General features: G+C 43.1%; 2 protein-coding genes across 2 annotated transcripts in view; one reads left to right on the forward strand and one right to left on the reverse strand.

The window, feature by feature from the left end:
• Positions 1-11,988, reverse strand: part of DPM1 (dolichyl-phosphate mannosyltransferase subunit 1, catalytic) — a 22,295-nt gene extending 10,307 nt beyond the window's left edge. The window contains exons 1-3 of the mRNA XM_040459661.1: positions 11,804-11,988; positions 8,103-8,202; positions 2,134-2,167 (exon numbers count right to left, since the gene is read on the reverse strand). Coding sequence (XP_040315595.1) covers positions 2,134-2,167; positions 8,103-8,202; positions 11,804-11,964 — 295 coding nt within the window. The 5' untranslated portion in view covers positions 11,965-11,988. The remainder of the gene's footprint in view (positions 1-2,133; positions 2,168-8,102; positions 8,203-11,803) is intronic.
• Positions 11,989-12,253: 265 nt separating this feature from the next.
• On the forward strand, positions 12,254-14,578 carry MOCS3 (molybdenum cofactor synthesis 3). Its single transcript, XM_040459659.1, has one exon. The coding sequence runs from the start codon at positions 12,254-12,256 to the stop codon at positions 13,661-13,663; it is 1,410 nt and encodes a 469-aa protein (XP_040315593.1). The 3' UTR covers positions 13,664-14,578.
• The last annotated feature ends 253 nt before the right edge of the window (positions 14,579-14,831 follow it).

The following is a 14,831-nucleotide window of genomic DNA, read 5'->3' on the forward strand; positions in this document are numbered from 1 at the left end:
TTAAATCCTATTTATTCAAAATAAAAAACATCTCGAGTCCGTTCTTTCATCTCCAACTTCACCTTAGTCCCAGACACCATCTCCTGATACTTGGATCCTGACCTGGCAAGTATTGCCCTGCCTCTGCTCTTCCCCATCACTCCTGTCCCATCTTCATAAAAGCTACCCAGTGAATGTCTTCTACTCTATAAGCCTAATACACTAGAGCCCTGGTCTGGTGTCTGGCATCAAAGGCACAACCAGGAATTATTTAGCCACCCTCATGCCTAAAAATTCCCTATGGACCTGGCAAGTAAAGGTAAATTGGGATTTGAGGATTCCTGCATTCTCCAGGTCCAAGCCACCACAGTATCTTCTTAGTAAGGGCAAAGTCTTCTAAATATTTATGAGAGTGAGTGAGTGAGTGAGCGAGCGAGCGAGCACGGGAGTAGGGGAGGGACAGAGAGAGGACAGAGGATCAACAGAGGATCTGAAGCAGGCTCTGTGCTGAGAGCAGAGAGCCCAACACGAGGCTGGAACTCATGAACAATGAGATTATGACCTGAACTGAAGCCAGACGTTTAACCAACTGAGCCACCCAGGTGCCCCAAGGCCGAACTCAGTTCTAACTTCCTTTGCTCAAAAGTCACCATCACAGCTTTTTGGATTGCTACTGACTGGTTAGTAATTCCTGGTTGCTTTCACAGCAGTTTCCAGATTACTTCAATCCCAAAGAACTTCTGGGTTCAGATATTCAGATACTTTATGATGCCAGAGAACTAAGGGTCTTCAGGACAGCAAGTACTCGATTTTTAAGAACTGTGCTTCCAGGGCACCTGGGTGTCTCAGACGGTTAGGCATCCAACTTTGGCTCAGGTCATGATCTCACAGTGCGTGAGTTTGACCCCCAAGGGATCTGTGTTGACAGCTCAGAGCCTGGAGCTTGCTTCGGATTCTGTGTCTCCCTCTCTCTCTGCCCCTCCCCTGCTTGTGTTCTCTTGTTCTCTAAAATAAATCAAATAAACATTAAAAAACAACAAAAAAGAACTGTGCTTCCTCCATGCTCTCTCAATTTTTTAATAAAATTATTATTATTTCCCAATATAAGCAACTATAACCAAAAGAAAAGAAATAAAGGCATTCAGATATTCATCTCGGAAGGACCAAGTTCATCTGAGATTTTCTATAACCTCCTATAATTAAAAGCTGGAAAAGCTTTCTTTTTTAAAAAAAAAATTTTTTTTTTCAACGTTTATTTATTTTTGGGACAGAGAGAGACAGAGCATGAACGGGGGAGGGGCAGAGAGAGAGGGAGACACAGAATCGGAAACAGGCTCCAGGCTCCGAGCCATCAGCCCAGAGCCCGACGTGGGGCTCGAACTCACGGACCGCGAGATCGTGACCTGGCTGAAGTCGGACGCTTAACCGACTGCGCCACCCAGGCGCCCCAAGCTTTCTTTTTTAAAAACAAAGAGTAACTGTTTACAACTTCTAAAAAAATACTCAAAGATTTAGAGCTAAAGTGGTGTGCTGGTCCCAACACATTTGCTCTCGGACCCCTTCTCTGTTCTACACTCCATGGAACTACAGTTCCCAAGGGCTCTTGTCAACTGGCTGCCAAATCGCTTTGGGAGACACCAGGGGATAGTTGCCAGGAGAGAAAAGGAAAAGTCGAAGTGTGTCCCTACTCTTACACTGCATCCCAGCACTGACTGGGTATCCCCATGGCTCCAGCTCCTGCCAGGTAGCCCCCACTCCATTATTCCAACCCCTTCTAAATAACCTGGGGTTCCTGGGCTCCAAAAGCACCATCTCCTATTGTTGCTTCTTTCGAGGGGTGGTAGCAACCACTAGCTGTTACTAGTCTGAGTAGCATCACAGTTCCATTTGGCTTCTCAGCATTCCTTCACCTGCGTAACCAGATTCTTCGTATTAAATTCCCTACATTGAAAGACTGACAGTGGTTTCTGCTTTCCCAACTGGGCTTTGACAGATAGAGACAACTCAAGTTAAACCATTTCAATGTCACTAAGAACATTAAAAACCATTACAGGAGGACACTGTATTTTGGCCCTGTTCCAAATTGGGAAAACACATACTGGATCACCTTACCAAGGCAAGGAGCAGGTATGAGGGGTGAGAGGTTATACTTACCCAGTCCTAACTTTTTCTCACGTGGTCTTAGAAGCTACAAGAATAAGAAACAGCATTTTAACACACACACACACACACACACACACACACACACACACAAAACTATTAAAAATTATTTTTTTATAGGTACTTACCCTTTTTAACAGAAACATAGTTCCATATGTTAGACCTTATATTAGACATTAAAGCAAAGTATGCTTAACATTTTTTGCCAAAGTGAAAAAGTGCTTAGTATTTAATAACAAATCAAATAGTTTAACAGCTTGGAAAATTTCACCCCAACACTGCAGGCCAAATTTTAAACATTTTTTTTTTCCTGGAGTTATCCACCAGAAAACAGTATGTAAACAATATATTGTATCTATTACTTAGCATTTTGAACAACATCTACTGGTTCCTATCCCTAGGAAAACTGAGGATTTAACCCACTTATTCCATATCTTCTTGGAATATTTGATAGCCACATTTGTTTCCCCAATTCCTTTTGTGATTTTAATGATTTAGTTTTTAGTTATTGATTTGTTTTCCTTTTTATTTTTCTCAATTACAAAAACACAGGCTTAAGATTACAAGTTAGACAATATATGGTCATTCATTAGTTAATGGCATTCAGGTTGGTTCCAGGTATCTGCCACTACAAATATACCTACAACAAAGACACTTGTACATATATCCTTTTGTATAGGTCCTGTTTTCTTTTTTTTTTTAATGTTTGTTTATTTTTGAGAGAGAGAGAGCGTGAGCAGGGGAGGGACAGAGAGAGGAGACACAAAATCTGAAGCAGGCTCCAGGCTCTGAGCTGTCGGCACAGAGCCCAAAGCGGGGCTCAAACTCACTAGCTGTGAGATCATGATCTGAGCCAAAGTCGGATGCTTAACCGACTGAGCCACCCAGGCGCCCCGTTTTCTTTTTTATATAAAGTTTATTTACTTATTTTGAGAAAGAGAGTGCACCAATGAATGGAAGCGCACCACTGAGTGAAAAGGGGCGGGGAAGGGGCAGAGAGAATCCCAAGTAGGCTCCATGCTATCAGCACTGAGCCCTAGACACGACTTGATCTCAGGAACCAGGAGATCATGACCTGAACAGAGATCAAGAGTCAGATGTTTAACTGACTGAGCCACCCAGGTGTCCCAAGGTCCAGTTATTTCTGCAATTAGCACCCTAAAAGTTGAATCACTGGCTGAAAGGGTATTTATACTCCTTTCTTTGAACTCCTTTTATGATCTTAAATGCTGACATCACTCCATCAACTTATCCTGACTTTATCCTTGGATGACCTCATTACATTCTCTAATGCCACAATTACATGACTTTAGGGTTATATTCCTAAATATATACACATACATACATATATATTTAATGTTTATTTTTGAGAGAGACAAAGCACATGCGGGGGAGGGGTAAGGCGAAAGGGGACAGAGGAGGATCCAGAGTGGGTTCTGTGCTGATAGGAGACAGCCCCATGTGGGGCTCGAACTCACAAACCACAAGACCATGACCTGAGCCAAAACCCAGAGTTGGATGCTTAACCACCTGAGCCACCCAGGTGCCCCTAGGGTTATATTCCTAACAAAAAAAATTGTATTTTTTCTTTTCTTACTGTTTCTTACAGGGCTCAAGCAGACTCACTACTGAGCCTATTTTGTCCCCTTCTGCATTTGCCAGTCTATAAGCAGGCTGCCTCAGACTGCAAATCTCTAAACAGAGTATTTTCAGTTCAATTCAAACAGGACAGATTGTAGTACTTTTTACTACATGCAAACTGCATGCAAGTCTTGGGGAGGAACAAAGATAAAATACACTTTGCTTGATGAGCTCTTACAGGAGAACTAGACACTCAATCAATCATGTACAGTAATTAAAATTTACTGAACAGGGAGGGGCGCCTGGGTGGCTCAGTCAGTTAATTGTCCAACTTCAGCTCAGGTCATGATCTCATAGCTCGTGAGTTCGAGCCCCACGTCTGGCTCTGTGCTGACAGCTCAGAGCCTGGAGCCTGCTTCGGATTCTGTGTCTCCCTCTTTCTCTGCTCCTCCCCCACTCGTGCTCTGTCTCTCAAAAATAAATGAGCATTAAAAAAAATAAAAGTTCACCTTAGATCTTCTATAATCCTATGTTTCTGCTAGAAAAGTCTTTTCTCAAGTGTTTATAAAACATAAACCACGCTGCATATGAAAGAATGCTGTGCTATAGTTAAAAGAATGAGAAAATTTAGTAATAAAAGATCTCCAAGCTATAATTACAAATCAACAGAATAATGCAGGAAGATTACATCTACGTTAAAAAAACAAAAGCACCACCTTACCCAGTTCTCCACATGTAGACCCATGCGCACATATGCACAAAGGTCTGAGGCCACCCCCACCAAACTGCTGACAGAAGTCTCCCCTGGGGAAGGGACTAGGAGGTTCATAAACGGCAACTTCAGTTTTATCAGTAACTTTTTCATTTGACTACAATGTAGTTTTTTCGTTTCTTAGGTAATAAAAGTTCACACTGTTTCATTTAGTGTGCTGTACTTTCAAATCCTTAATTCCACCCCCTTCCTTTTCTGCCCCCTCACATCAGTGAGGATGGCTCAAAGCAGTAAAGGGCACAACAGAGCTTATCTCACAGCCATCAGGACAAGTGTGAACTCACAGAAAGTACGTGCAGGAGGGCTGGGCACACACTCTGATGAATGCTCACCACAACTGCTTATAAGATACTTCATGTGACCCTACAATTTGGTAAAAACTTATTTTCTAAAAAATTTTTACTATAGAAAATCTTGACATTTTAGAAAAACCAGGATCAACAGTATTTGAGTGGACTTTTTTTTTTTTTTTTTTTTACCATAATGAAAAAAAATTTACACAAAAAAAGGGTAATTGTAGTGGCGCCTGGGTGGCTCAGTCGGTTGGGCGTCCGATTTCGGCTCAGGTCATGATCTCACGGTTTGAGTTCGAGCCCCACATCGGGCTCTGTGTGCTGACAGCTGGAAGCCTGGAGCTGCTTCAGGTTCTGTGTCTCCTTCTCTCTCTGCCCCTCCCCCACTTGTGCTCTGTCTCTCTCTGTCTCTCTCTCGCGCGTGCGCTCTCAAAATAAACTAAAAAAAAAAAAGGCTAATTATTATGCTTTCCTCCTGTTTTGCAATTCCGTACTATCAATGAGGCTCCCTTTTTTTTTTCATTTTATTTTTTCCATTTTTGGCTGTTTATAGTTCTTATGAATTATGGTTTTGTACATCTCATTAGGATACTGATCTTTTTGTCAGAGGTAATATTTTGGTATTTTTAAGTAGTCAAACCTCTCAATCCTAGTTATATTTGATGTTTTAAAAGTAATGAACATGCATTACATTATCAGAACTTGTAAAAATACTAAACTATGGAATAATATAGGTGATATAATCTGACCTCAGGTTGGAGGCTGAAACAGATGATGTAAATCAAATGTCATGTAAGCACTCGACACAGAAAGGCTGAAGGCCTCCACAACCTCAGCTCTCCCTGACCTATATAACCATCACTAACAGTTCAAGGTATGTGCTTCTACTTTTGTATGGTCCCACCTCTGCTATTTATTAGCTATATGACATTGGAAGTGACTTAACCTCTTGGCTCAGTTTCTTCACATAGAGTTAAAAAACAAACAAACTTCCTTCATTTTCTGAAACATTCATTCCAGCCAGTTTGAAAGACCAGCAAACAAAGCATCTGGTGCTTAATGTTTTGAGATATTGTAAAATAGCTTCAATAATAATCCTTCTCCATCTTCTCTCCCAAGTAAACTTGTGGCACTTGTCACTTAAAAGCAAGAAGGGCCATTATTGTTGCCTGGCATGGCCTGATATTGTTGAGGGGGAAAAAAGGGCAATTTTTCTAGTTTAAACGATTTGAAGATCATAAAATAACAAAGGAACTATAAGAAAATCGTAATAGTGAATGCAGTTTTTTTCTCATTATTTTGAATTTTTTTTTTTATTAAAAAAAATTTTTTTTTCAACGTTTTTTATTTATTTTTGGGACAGAGCAAGACAGAGCATGAACGGGGGAGGGGCAGAGAGAGAGGGAGACACAGAATCGGAAACAGGCTCCAGGCTCCGAGCCATCAGCCCAGAGCCTGACGCGGGGCTCGAACTCACGGACCGTGAGATCGTGACCTGGCTGAAGTCGGACGCTTAACTGACTGCGCCACCCAGGCGCCCCTCATTATTTTGAATTTTATTGGTTGATGGGAAAAATGGAACTCTTTGAGGGCCATGTTGTTTTAGCATTTGAAAAGGTCAATTTAGTAGACATACCCTAAGATCAATCAATTATACCTCAAGGCTGAAGTTCTATGGCAAAAGTATTCAAAATATCGTCAGGTTGATATTCCTGGCTTAAACAAAAGTGCCTAACTCAGAGTATTCTACATGTAACATGTGATTTAGTGGCTTTGGCCCAGAACTTGTAAAAGAAAAACTGGGGGACTGTGGCCAAAAAAACGAACCTAGCATCATAAGAAGTCACTGACAGAAGGCTGGAAATCTGTCAACTTTTAATCTCTTCCTGTACATCTGGAGGAGGATTGGAAGGGTGATAGATCTTTGAGTTGCCCAGATGTGATATGGAAAGAATAACTAGGAGAGATTTACTATGTGTGTAAGAGGAACATGTTCCCCTTAAATGCTTCCCTTCCATCAACCAATATCTCCTCCAACTTGTGCACCCTGCGACAGTTTTTTTATAATGCTTAATTGCTATTTCTTAAGATGAAAACATCAACAAAGGTTCTCCAGGAGACCTCTTTCTCTATATCTATACCAATGGTTCTCTTTTGGGAGGAGTGGACAATTTTGCCCACAAGAGGTCATTTGATGATACTCAAAGACATTTTTGGTGGCCACACTGGGGAGACGGGCTGCTAATGGCATCTAGTGGGTGGAGTCCAGGGATGATGCTAAATGTCCTGTAACATACAGGACAGTCCCCCACATCTAAGGATTATTAGGTCCAAAATGTCAATTGTTCCAAGACTGAGAAACTCTGGTCCATACAAATTCTAAAACACCCAATGCTCAGAATGTGTTTAAATCTGGATTCAACTGTCTGCTTGGACCCCAAAATTACCTAAAGTAGAGCTCACAAGTGTATTCAAACACTTATGAATAAAAACCATTATAAAAATAAACCAGTGGTCAAAAATAAAAATTATAGGGGCACCTGGGCGGCTGAGTCAGTTAAGTGTCCAACTTTGGCTCATATCACGATCTCGAGCTTCCTGAGTTTGAGCCCTGCCTGTCAGGCTCTGTGCCATTAAGCTCTGTGCTGACAGCTTGGAGCCTGGAGCCTGCTTCAGATTCTCTCTGCCCCTCCCCTGCTCACACTCAGCCTCTCTCTATCCCTCAAAAATAAACATTAAAAGAAACATTTTAATAAAAAATAAAAATTATAAAGCCATTATAAAATGAATTCTACATCTAAGTTACTCCAACAGAAAAACAACACCCTTTAAAGTACAGTGGGAAACTCTATAAAGTTCAAGACTCAGAGAGTCAATCTACTCCCAGATGATTGTTCTACAAAGAAAGATGCCAAGTGTTCTGACAAATAGAAAGATGCCAACTTCACATGGAAACGATCACGTTTCCCAGCTACAAGCTTTTATAGTTGCAAAAAAGGGGAGCAAGAAAGATCATGACACATATTACTAATTGCAATCCAGTTCCATTAATATTCCTGTCAATATCATGCTTTAATTTTGCCCTTCAAGAAAACTCATCTGCAGAGTAAGTTCTGAAAACAGACTTTATCCAAAGGCTCACTATTTTGCTGTAAAATTGCTACTGACCCAATTTACCAAAGACATGGAAAAACTCAAGCAAGATGTTCTTTTTCATTTCAGTTTCTAGAAAAACAGATTGACTTTAAGTATTGTCATTTCTCATCTTTCCCCTACAAACACAACTAATGTGACAGAAGAATGTTCATGTGACTTACAATTTTGTCTGACCCATAGATCTTCTCCAACTGTTCAGCAACATCCCTTGTTCCATCTGGGCTTCCATCATCTATGATTATAATTTCATAGCTGATTCCACTAAAATAAAAAAAAAAAGTTTGTATTGCTTGCAGAGACAATACTCTCCAATTAAAAAATAACTTTAAAATTACTATTTCCTCACCAATATAAGTGGGAATTTATGTCATATTAATCACCAAAGAAAACTTCAATTACCAAATGAAACAAATGTCAAACATTTAGTACTTTACCTCCAAACTCGGCAGCCTATGGATAAAAACATTACAATGAAGCCCTGAGATAAAAAAAAATTCTCAAATCAAAAACACACTCTTTAGTTTAAAAACTCACAGCAATTACATATACATCCGTCCATTATATACCATAGGATATCATAAAATTTTACTTACCTACTTTGGAAGTGGTATTATAGAACCTTAGCATCAAGTCTTAGTTATAAAAAATATTTCAAAAGTACATTTAAAAGATATCTCAAGGGGCGCCTGGGTGGCTCAGTCAGTTGAGCGTCTGACTTCAGCTCAGGTCATGATTTTGCGGTTCATGAGTTCGAGCCCCACGTCAGGCTCTGTACTGACAGCTCAGAGACTGGAGCCTGCTTCAGATTCTGTGTCTTCCACTCTCTCTGCCCCTCCCCAGGCTGGCGCTTTGTCTCTGTCTCTCAAAAAAAAAAAAAAAAAAAAATGCTTCAAAAAAAAAAAAAGATCTCAAGTTGACTGAATTGCTGAGTTAATATTCTTTTATTTATTTTTAATGTTCTATTTGAGAGAGACAGTGTGCATTGGGGCGGGGGGGGGGGGTGCTGGTGAGGCAGAGAGAAGGGAAGACAGAATCCCAAGCAGACTCCACGCACTCAGCATGGAGGCAGAGGCCCAAGCAGGCCTCTAACACACAAACCGCGAGATCATGACTTGAGCAGGAATCAAGAGTTGGCCACAACCCATTGAGCCACCTTAGACTGAATATTCTTTTCAATTAATCCCAAATAAATTTAAATAACATAATCAGGAACAAATAGGATTTCATTTCATCTGTTAAAAAACCCTCTTTAAAATGGTGACATAATCTTTACACCACTATTTCAAATAGTTGTACCATTATCTCACGTCATTAGAAAGAGCACAGAAAATTACATAAGATTTTAATGTGCTTCAAAATTAAAATCTCTCTGCTGGCTCTCCATTAACTTTATGTTACAGTTTCTATTCTAAAAATAAGCCAACACAATACTTGGATGTACATGTGATCACTGCATCTTCCTCCACCCCCCTTTTGGATTTTTTTTGGATAACTTTATTGGGAAACTTAAGGACAAAGTAAAGGAAGCACACCAAACCCCCACAACACTGTTTCCTCTTGGTCTTAATAAACATATGTAAGGAAATCAGCAAGAAAACATTCATTCTGTTAAAAGGCTTTCAAAAGTCAGCCCCAAAATCTAAAAAGAAGGGTAAAATCAGCCCATCTGTTAAGCCTTCTCCCCTAGGTGCTTTAGTACTTAACAAGCCAAAACCTGTTAAGATGTTGATTCCAGTTGATATGCTGAAAGAGATATACTTCATAAAGAAATGAAGTCATTCATAAGCAAATTATTCCTTTCTCTCATTTCAAAGTACCCAGAACACCTGAGGGTAAGGGTAGTTTAAAGGAATCAAGCTAAACTCCCTTTAGGTAATCTGACCATATCTGAAAATAGTTGTTTCCTTCATTAAACATCACTCAGATTAAAGTAAAAAATATTTGAGAATCAGAAGACAAAATAAACAAGATCAACTATATTAAGATAATTTCTCTAATTTGCAAAGTGGTTGTAAAAACCAAAATAAAAAATAAAGAAAAAGATATGAGTACAAAAACTGCAAGGAGCCACGTACATTAAGACAGTTAGTTACAGGGTGCCTGGGTGGCTGAGTCGGTTAGCGTCTGATTCTTGATTTCAGCTTAGGTAATTTCATGATTCGTGAGTCTGAGCTCCACGTTGGGCTCTGTGCTGGCAGTGTGGGGCCTGCCTGGGATTCTCAATCTCTCTCTCTCTCTCTCAAAATAAATAAAATAAAATTTTTAAAAAAGCAGTATTTTGGGGCACCTGGGTGGCGCAGTCGGTTAAGCGTCCGACTTCAGCCAGGTCACGATCTCACGGTCCGTGAGTTCGAGCCCCGCGTCTGGCTCTGGGCTGATGGCTCGGAGCCTGGAGCCTGTTTCCGATTCTGTGTCTCCCTCTCTCTCTGCCCCTCCCCCGTTCATGCTCTGTCTCTCTCTGTCCCAAAAATAAATAAACGTTGAAAAAAAATTTTATAAAAAAAAAATTTAAAAAAAAGCAATATTTTTCACCAATTAGCATTTTCAAAAACGTTAAGTTTGATAAAGCTCAGGTTGGCTGGTTGATAGGGAAACAGGCACTCTCCAAATAATGCTAGTCCTAAGGTGGTACGATCATTTTTTCTGCGAGCAATTTGTTGATTTTTATATTTTTGAGAGAAAGAGAGAGAGAGAGGGAGACAGAAGATCCAAAGTGGGCTCTGCACTGAGGGCAGGTATGGGGGTGGCAGTCAAGAGCTGCGAGATCATGACCTGGGTTGAAGTCAGATGCCCAACCGACTAAGCCACCAGGTGCCCCTAAAGCTTTTTTAGGTTTTTGTTTTTTTTTTTTTTTTTTTTGAGAGAGAGCAAGGGTGACCATGCAAGCAGGAGAGGGAATAACTGTCCATTTTAAGCACATCAGTTGACCCAGTAATTCCATCCTGAAGACTTTATCCCCAGTACACTAGTAAAAGTATGAGCATGTTTGCTGTAACAGTCATTTAATAAAGGAGCATTCAGTGTGTGTCAAGCGCTCTTCTAAATGCTGGACAAATGGTGTGAACAAAGTACCTGTTTTCATTCGTAAAACAAAAGTCAAAAAAGAAAAACAAGAAAGCTCTAGAAATAATCTGTGTTCGCGGAGATGACCTGGTTAAATTATAACACAGCCATATAGAAAGTTACTTAATTTTCGAAGTTTGTATGTGTTGATACAGAAAGATCTTCATCTATACGCGATCCCACTGGATCTAAAACAAGCTACTTCATACTGATACCAGGATCTTCCGAAATCTTAAAAACATTGTATAACACTTTCAAATTCAAACTCTAAAAACCCCAGTTTCTAGCAACCACACCAAACATCCACTAGTGACCAACGAAGTTGCCCAGGCCAGCAGCAGCTCCCTAACCCACAGAGATCAAACCTCATGCTTACATAAGCACTCAGCACGGGGGCGGGAGTGAGCGTGCTCGGTTAGTCTCCCGGCTCCTGCCGCATCCTGACCACCCAGAAGTAGGAGTGAGGTCAAGCTTTCAACCTCGCTCCGACTGAAAAGGTGGACAACGCTACTAAGAAAAAGACAACCAGGGGCGTGGGGTGGGGTTGGGGGGCAGAGGATGGGAGTGTGCAATAAAAGGAACGTCTCATAAAACCCAAGGGCAAGAATGAGAACCCGAGACACAGAATGAACCCCAGAAGTATCCGCCGCCTCTTTCTCGCAGGGTGGCCTTCTCCCCGAGGCTTCCCTCAAGAGCCGAAGGGAGGCCTGCAGGGACTCCTCGCGCAGCCAACTGCCGACACCCAGGCCGGCGAAGCCAGCTCATCTCATTCCTCAGGGAGGGCGGCAGGGCACGCTACCTCTCGGAGAAGCTTTTCACCAGCAGCCACACGATGAGCGGCAGGTTCTCGCGCTCGTTGTAAGTGGGCAAAAGCACCGAATACTTGTCCTGTCGCAGGACGCGCCCCTCCGGCTCCCGCCGAGACCTACGAGGGCTACCGTTCGCTTCCTCGGAGGCCATGGCGGAACTGCGCGAGACGCCGGAAACGGAATGACGTCACGTGGCGCGGGAAGGGGCGTGTCGGACCGTACCAAATTCGGGAAGAGGGAGACAGTCCATGTGGCCAGGTTCTAGTTCTCCTAAGGCCCTCCTCATGGTTCCGTTGGAAATATCCAGGAGCTATAAATCTTTAAACTTGAATCTTAGGGTTTCTTCAGGAAGTGCATGTCTAGTTTTCGCTTTTTTCCCCAGCTCCGTAAAATTATTTAGTTTATTCCAGTCGCTAGGAGACGGCAAGCCGGAAGCGGAAATGCTCTTCAGGACAACTTCCGGGAGGGGCGCCATGGCTTCCAGGGCGGAGGTACTCGCCTTGCAGGCTCAAGTTGCCCAGCGCGAGGAGGAGCTGAGTTTCCTGAAGCAGAAGCTGGCCGCGGCTATTTTGGCGGAGCAGGAGCCAGAGCGGCTGGTTTCGGTATCACCCCTGCCGCCGAAGGCCTCCCTGTCTCGAGATGAGATTTTGCGCTATAGCCGGCAGTTGGTGCTTCCTGAGCTGGGCGTGCAGGGACAGCTGCGCCTGGCCGCTGCGTCGGTGCTAGTAGTGGGCTGCGGTGGGCTCGGCTGCCCACTGGCGCAGTACCTGGCAGCGGCCGGCGTAGGCCGCCTTGGCCTTGTGGACTACGACGTAGTAGAAATGAGCAACTTGGCCCGTCAGGTGCTGCATGGCGAGGCACTGGCCGGGCAGGCCAAGGTCTTTTCGGCCGCCGCCTCGCTGCGCCGCCTCAATTCGGCGGTGGAGTGCGTGCCTTATGCAGAGGCGCTTACGCCAGCCACGGCGCTAGACTTAGTCCGCCGCTATGACGTGGTGGCTGACTGCTCTGACAACGTGCCCACTCGCTACCTGGTTAGTGACGCATGTGTGCTAGCCGGCCGGCCTCTCGTGTCAGCCAGCGCCCTGCGCTTTGAGGGCCAAATCACGGTCTACCACTATGACGGCGGGCCTTGCTACCGCTGCGTATTCCCTCAGCCACCTCCAGCGGAGACGGTGACCAACTGCGCGGATGGCGGGGTGCTCGGTGTCGTAACCGGGGTCCTGGGCTGCTTGCAGGCGCTGGAAGTGTTGAAGATCGCAGCAGGCCTGGGCCCGTCTTACAGCGGCAGCCTGTTGATCTTTGATGCGCTCAGAGGCCATTTTCGTTGTATTCAGCTTCGGGGCCGCAGGCCTGACTGTGCAGCTTGTGGGGAGCGGCCCACAGTGACTGCCCTGCAGGACTACGAAGCCTTCTGTGGCTCCTCAGCCACTGATAAGTGCCGCTCTCTGCAGTTGCTGAGCCCAGAGGAGCGAGTTTCGGTCACCGACTATAAGCGACTTCTGGATTCCGGCTCACCCCACCTGTTGCTGGACGTTAGGCCTCAAGTGGAGGTGGACATCTGTCGTTTGCCTCATGCCTTACACATCCCTTTGAAACGTTTGGAACGGAGGGATGCAGAGAGCCTGGAACTCTTAGGAGAAGCTATCCGGGAAGGGAAGCAGGGCACACAGGAAGGGGCAGCTTTCCCGGTTTATGTGATTTGCAAACTGGGCAATGACTCCCAGAAAGCCGTGAAGATCCTGCAGTCCTTGACAGCAGTCCGGGAGTTAGAATCTTACACAGTTCAAGATGTTGTGGGGGGCCTTATGGCCTGGGCTGCCAAAATCGATGGAGCATTTCCACAGTACTGAGGTGGATGGGAGAGTCTGACCCGAGGAAGATGGCTGTGGTACCCAAAAGATACATTTATTTGCATTTTTTTCCCAGGAATGTATGGAAGAGCCTGAATACCTCAACTCCTTTATATAAGGGGCTTTGTTGTCGTAACGTATTGGATGCTGTCATTTTCAGTCATATTACTGTTTCTGAGATCTGTCTTGTGTTTTTAGCACTCGGATGAGGTCTTGAACGTGTGACTTATAATGTTAAGTGACAGGGCTTTGCGTTTTGATAGATCGTGTGTCCTTTTTTGTCCACCTCCCTCAATCAAAAAGTACTTTAAATCGTCCGTTTTGATGCTTGGAAAAGTGTTGTAAACGTAGTTTTACTAAATTGATCACAGATGATATACTTAAGGTCAGTTTGATGTTTGCTAAGACATTGTTTGGGTCTTTTTTCTGCTTCAAAGGATAGACTATATTGCTACCGAAGTAAGTGTTTAAAATGTAAATTGTTTTAATTATGTGGGGAAGGGTCATTCTATTAAACATTTCGGATTAATATCAAACTGACATATTTGTAGTTTAGCAAGATAAAACTTTGTAGTCAGTTTCTCTTACAAATTGATGATTTAGAAAAAACGTTTCTTATAGTGTTGTATACATGATATACTGCGGTTTGGCTTGCTTTGATATCTTCAAGCTTAAGTCCCAACCTTCTGCCCTCCCCTGTCCTTTTTTCCTTATCCAACCTGTTATTTTTCTTTCTTGCTTTACCGACCAAGGACCCCAAATACAATACTGAATTAAAGTGGAATAGTGAGCATTCTTATCTCCTTCACAATCAGGTGAAAAACTTGACTATTTGACCAGTATTACTTGTTATTGCTTTACCGGAGATTCCCTTTATCAGATTAAAGAATTTTCCTTCCGTGTATAGTTTGCTAAGCTTTGGTTGAATTCGTCAAGTGCTTTTTCTGCATTACTATGTGCTGCTTTTTTTTCACTTCGGTTAATGCAGTAAACGACATTGATTCTTTTTATGGTGGCAGAACACACACACACACACACAATTTACCCCTCAATAACTTTCAGGCATACAATACAGTATTGTCAACCACACGCACACGCTGCGCAACAGATCCTGGAGCCCCCATCCCACATGGCTGAAACACCCACCAAACAACTCCCCACTTCTCCC

Source organism: Herpailurus yagouaroundi, unplaced genomic scaffold (genome assembly GCF_014898765.1).
Source record: "Herpailurus yagouaroundi ecotype Mexico unplaced genomic scaffold, PumYag 246, whole genome shotgun sequence".
Taxonomy (NCBI): domain Eukaryota; kingdom Metazoa; phylum Chordata; class Mammalia; order Carnivora; family Felidae; genus Herpailurus; species Herpailurus yagouaroundi.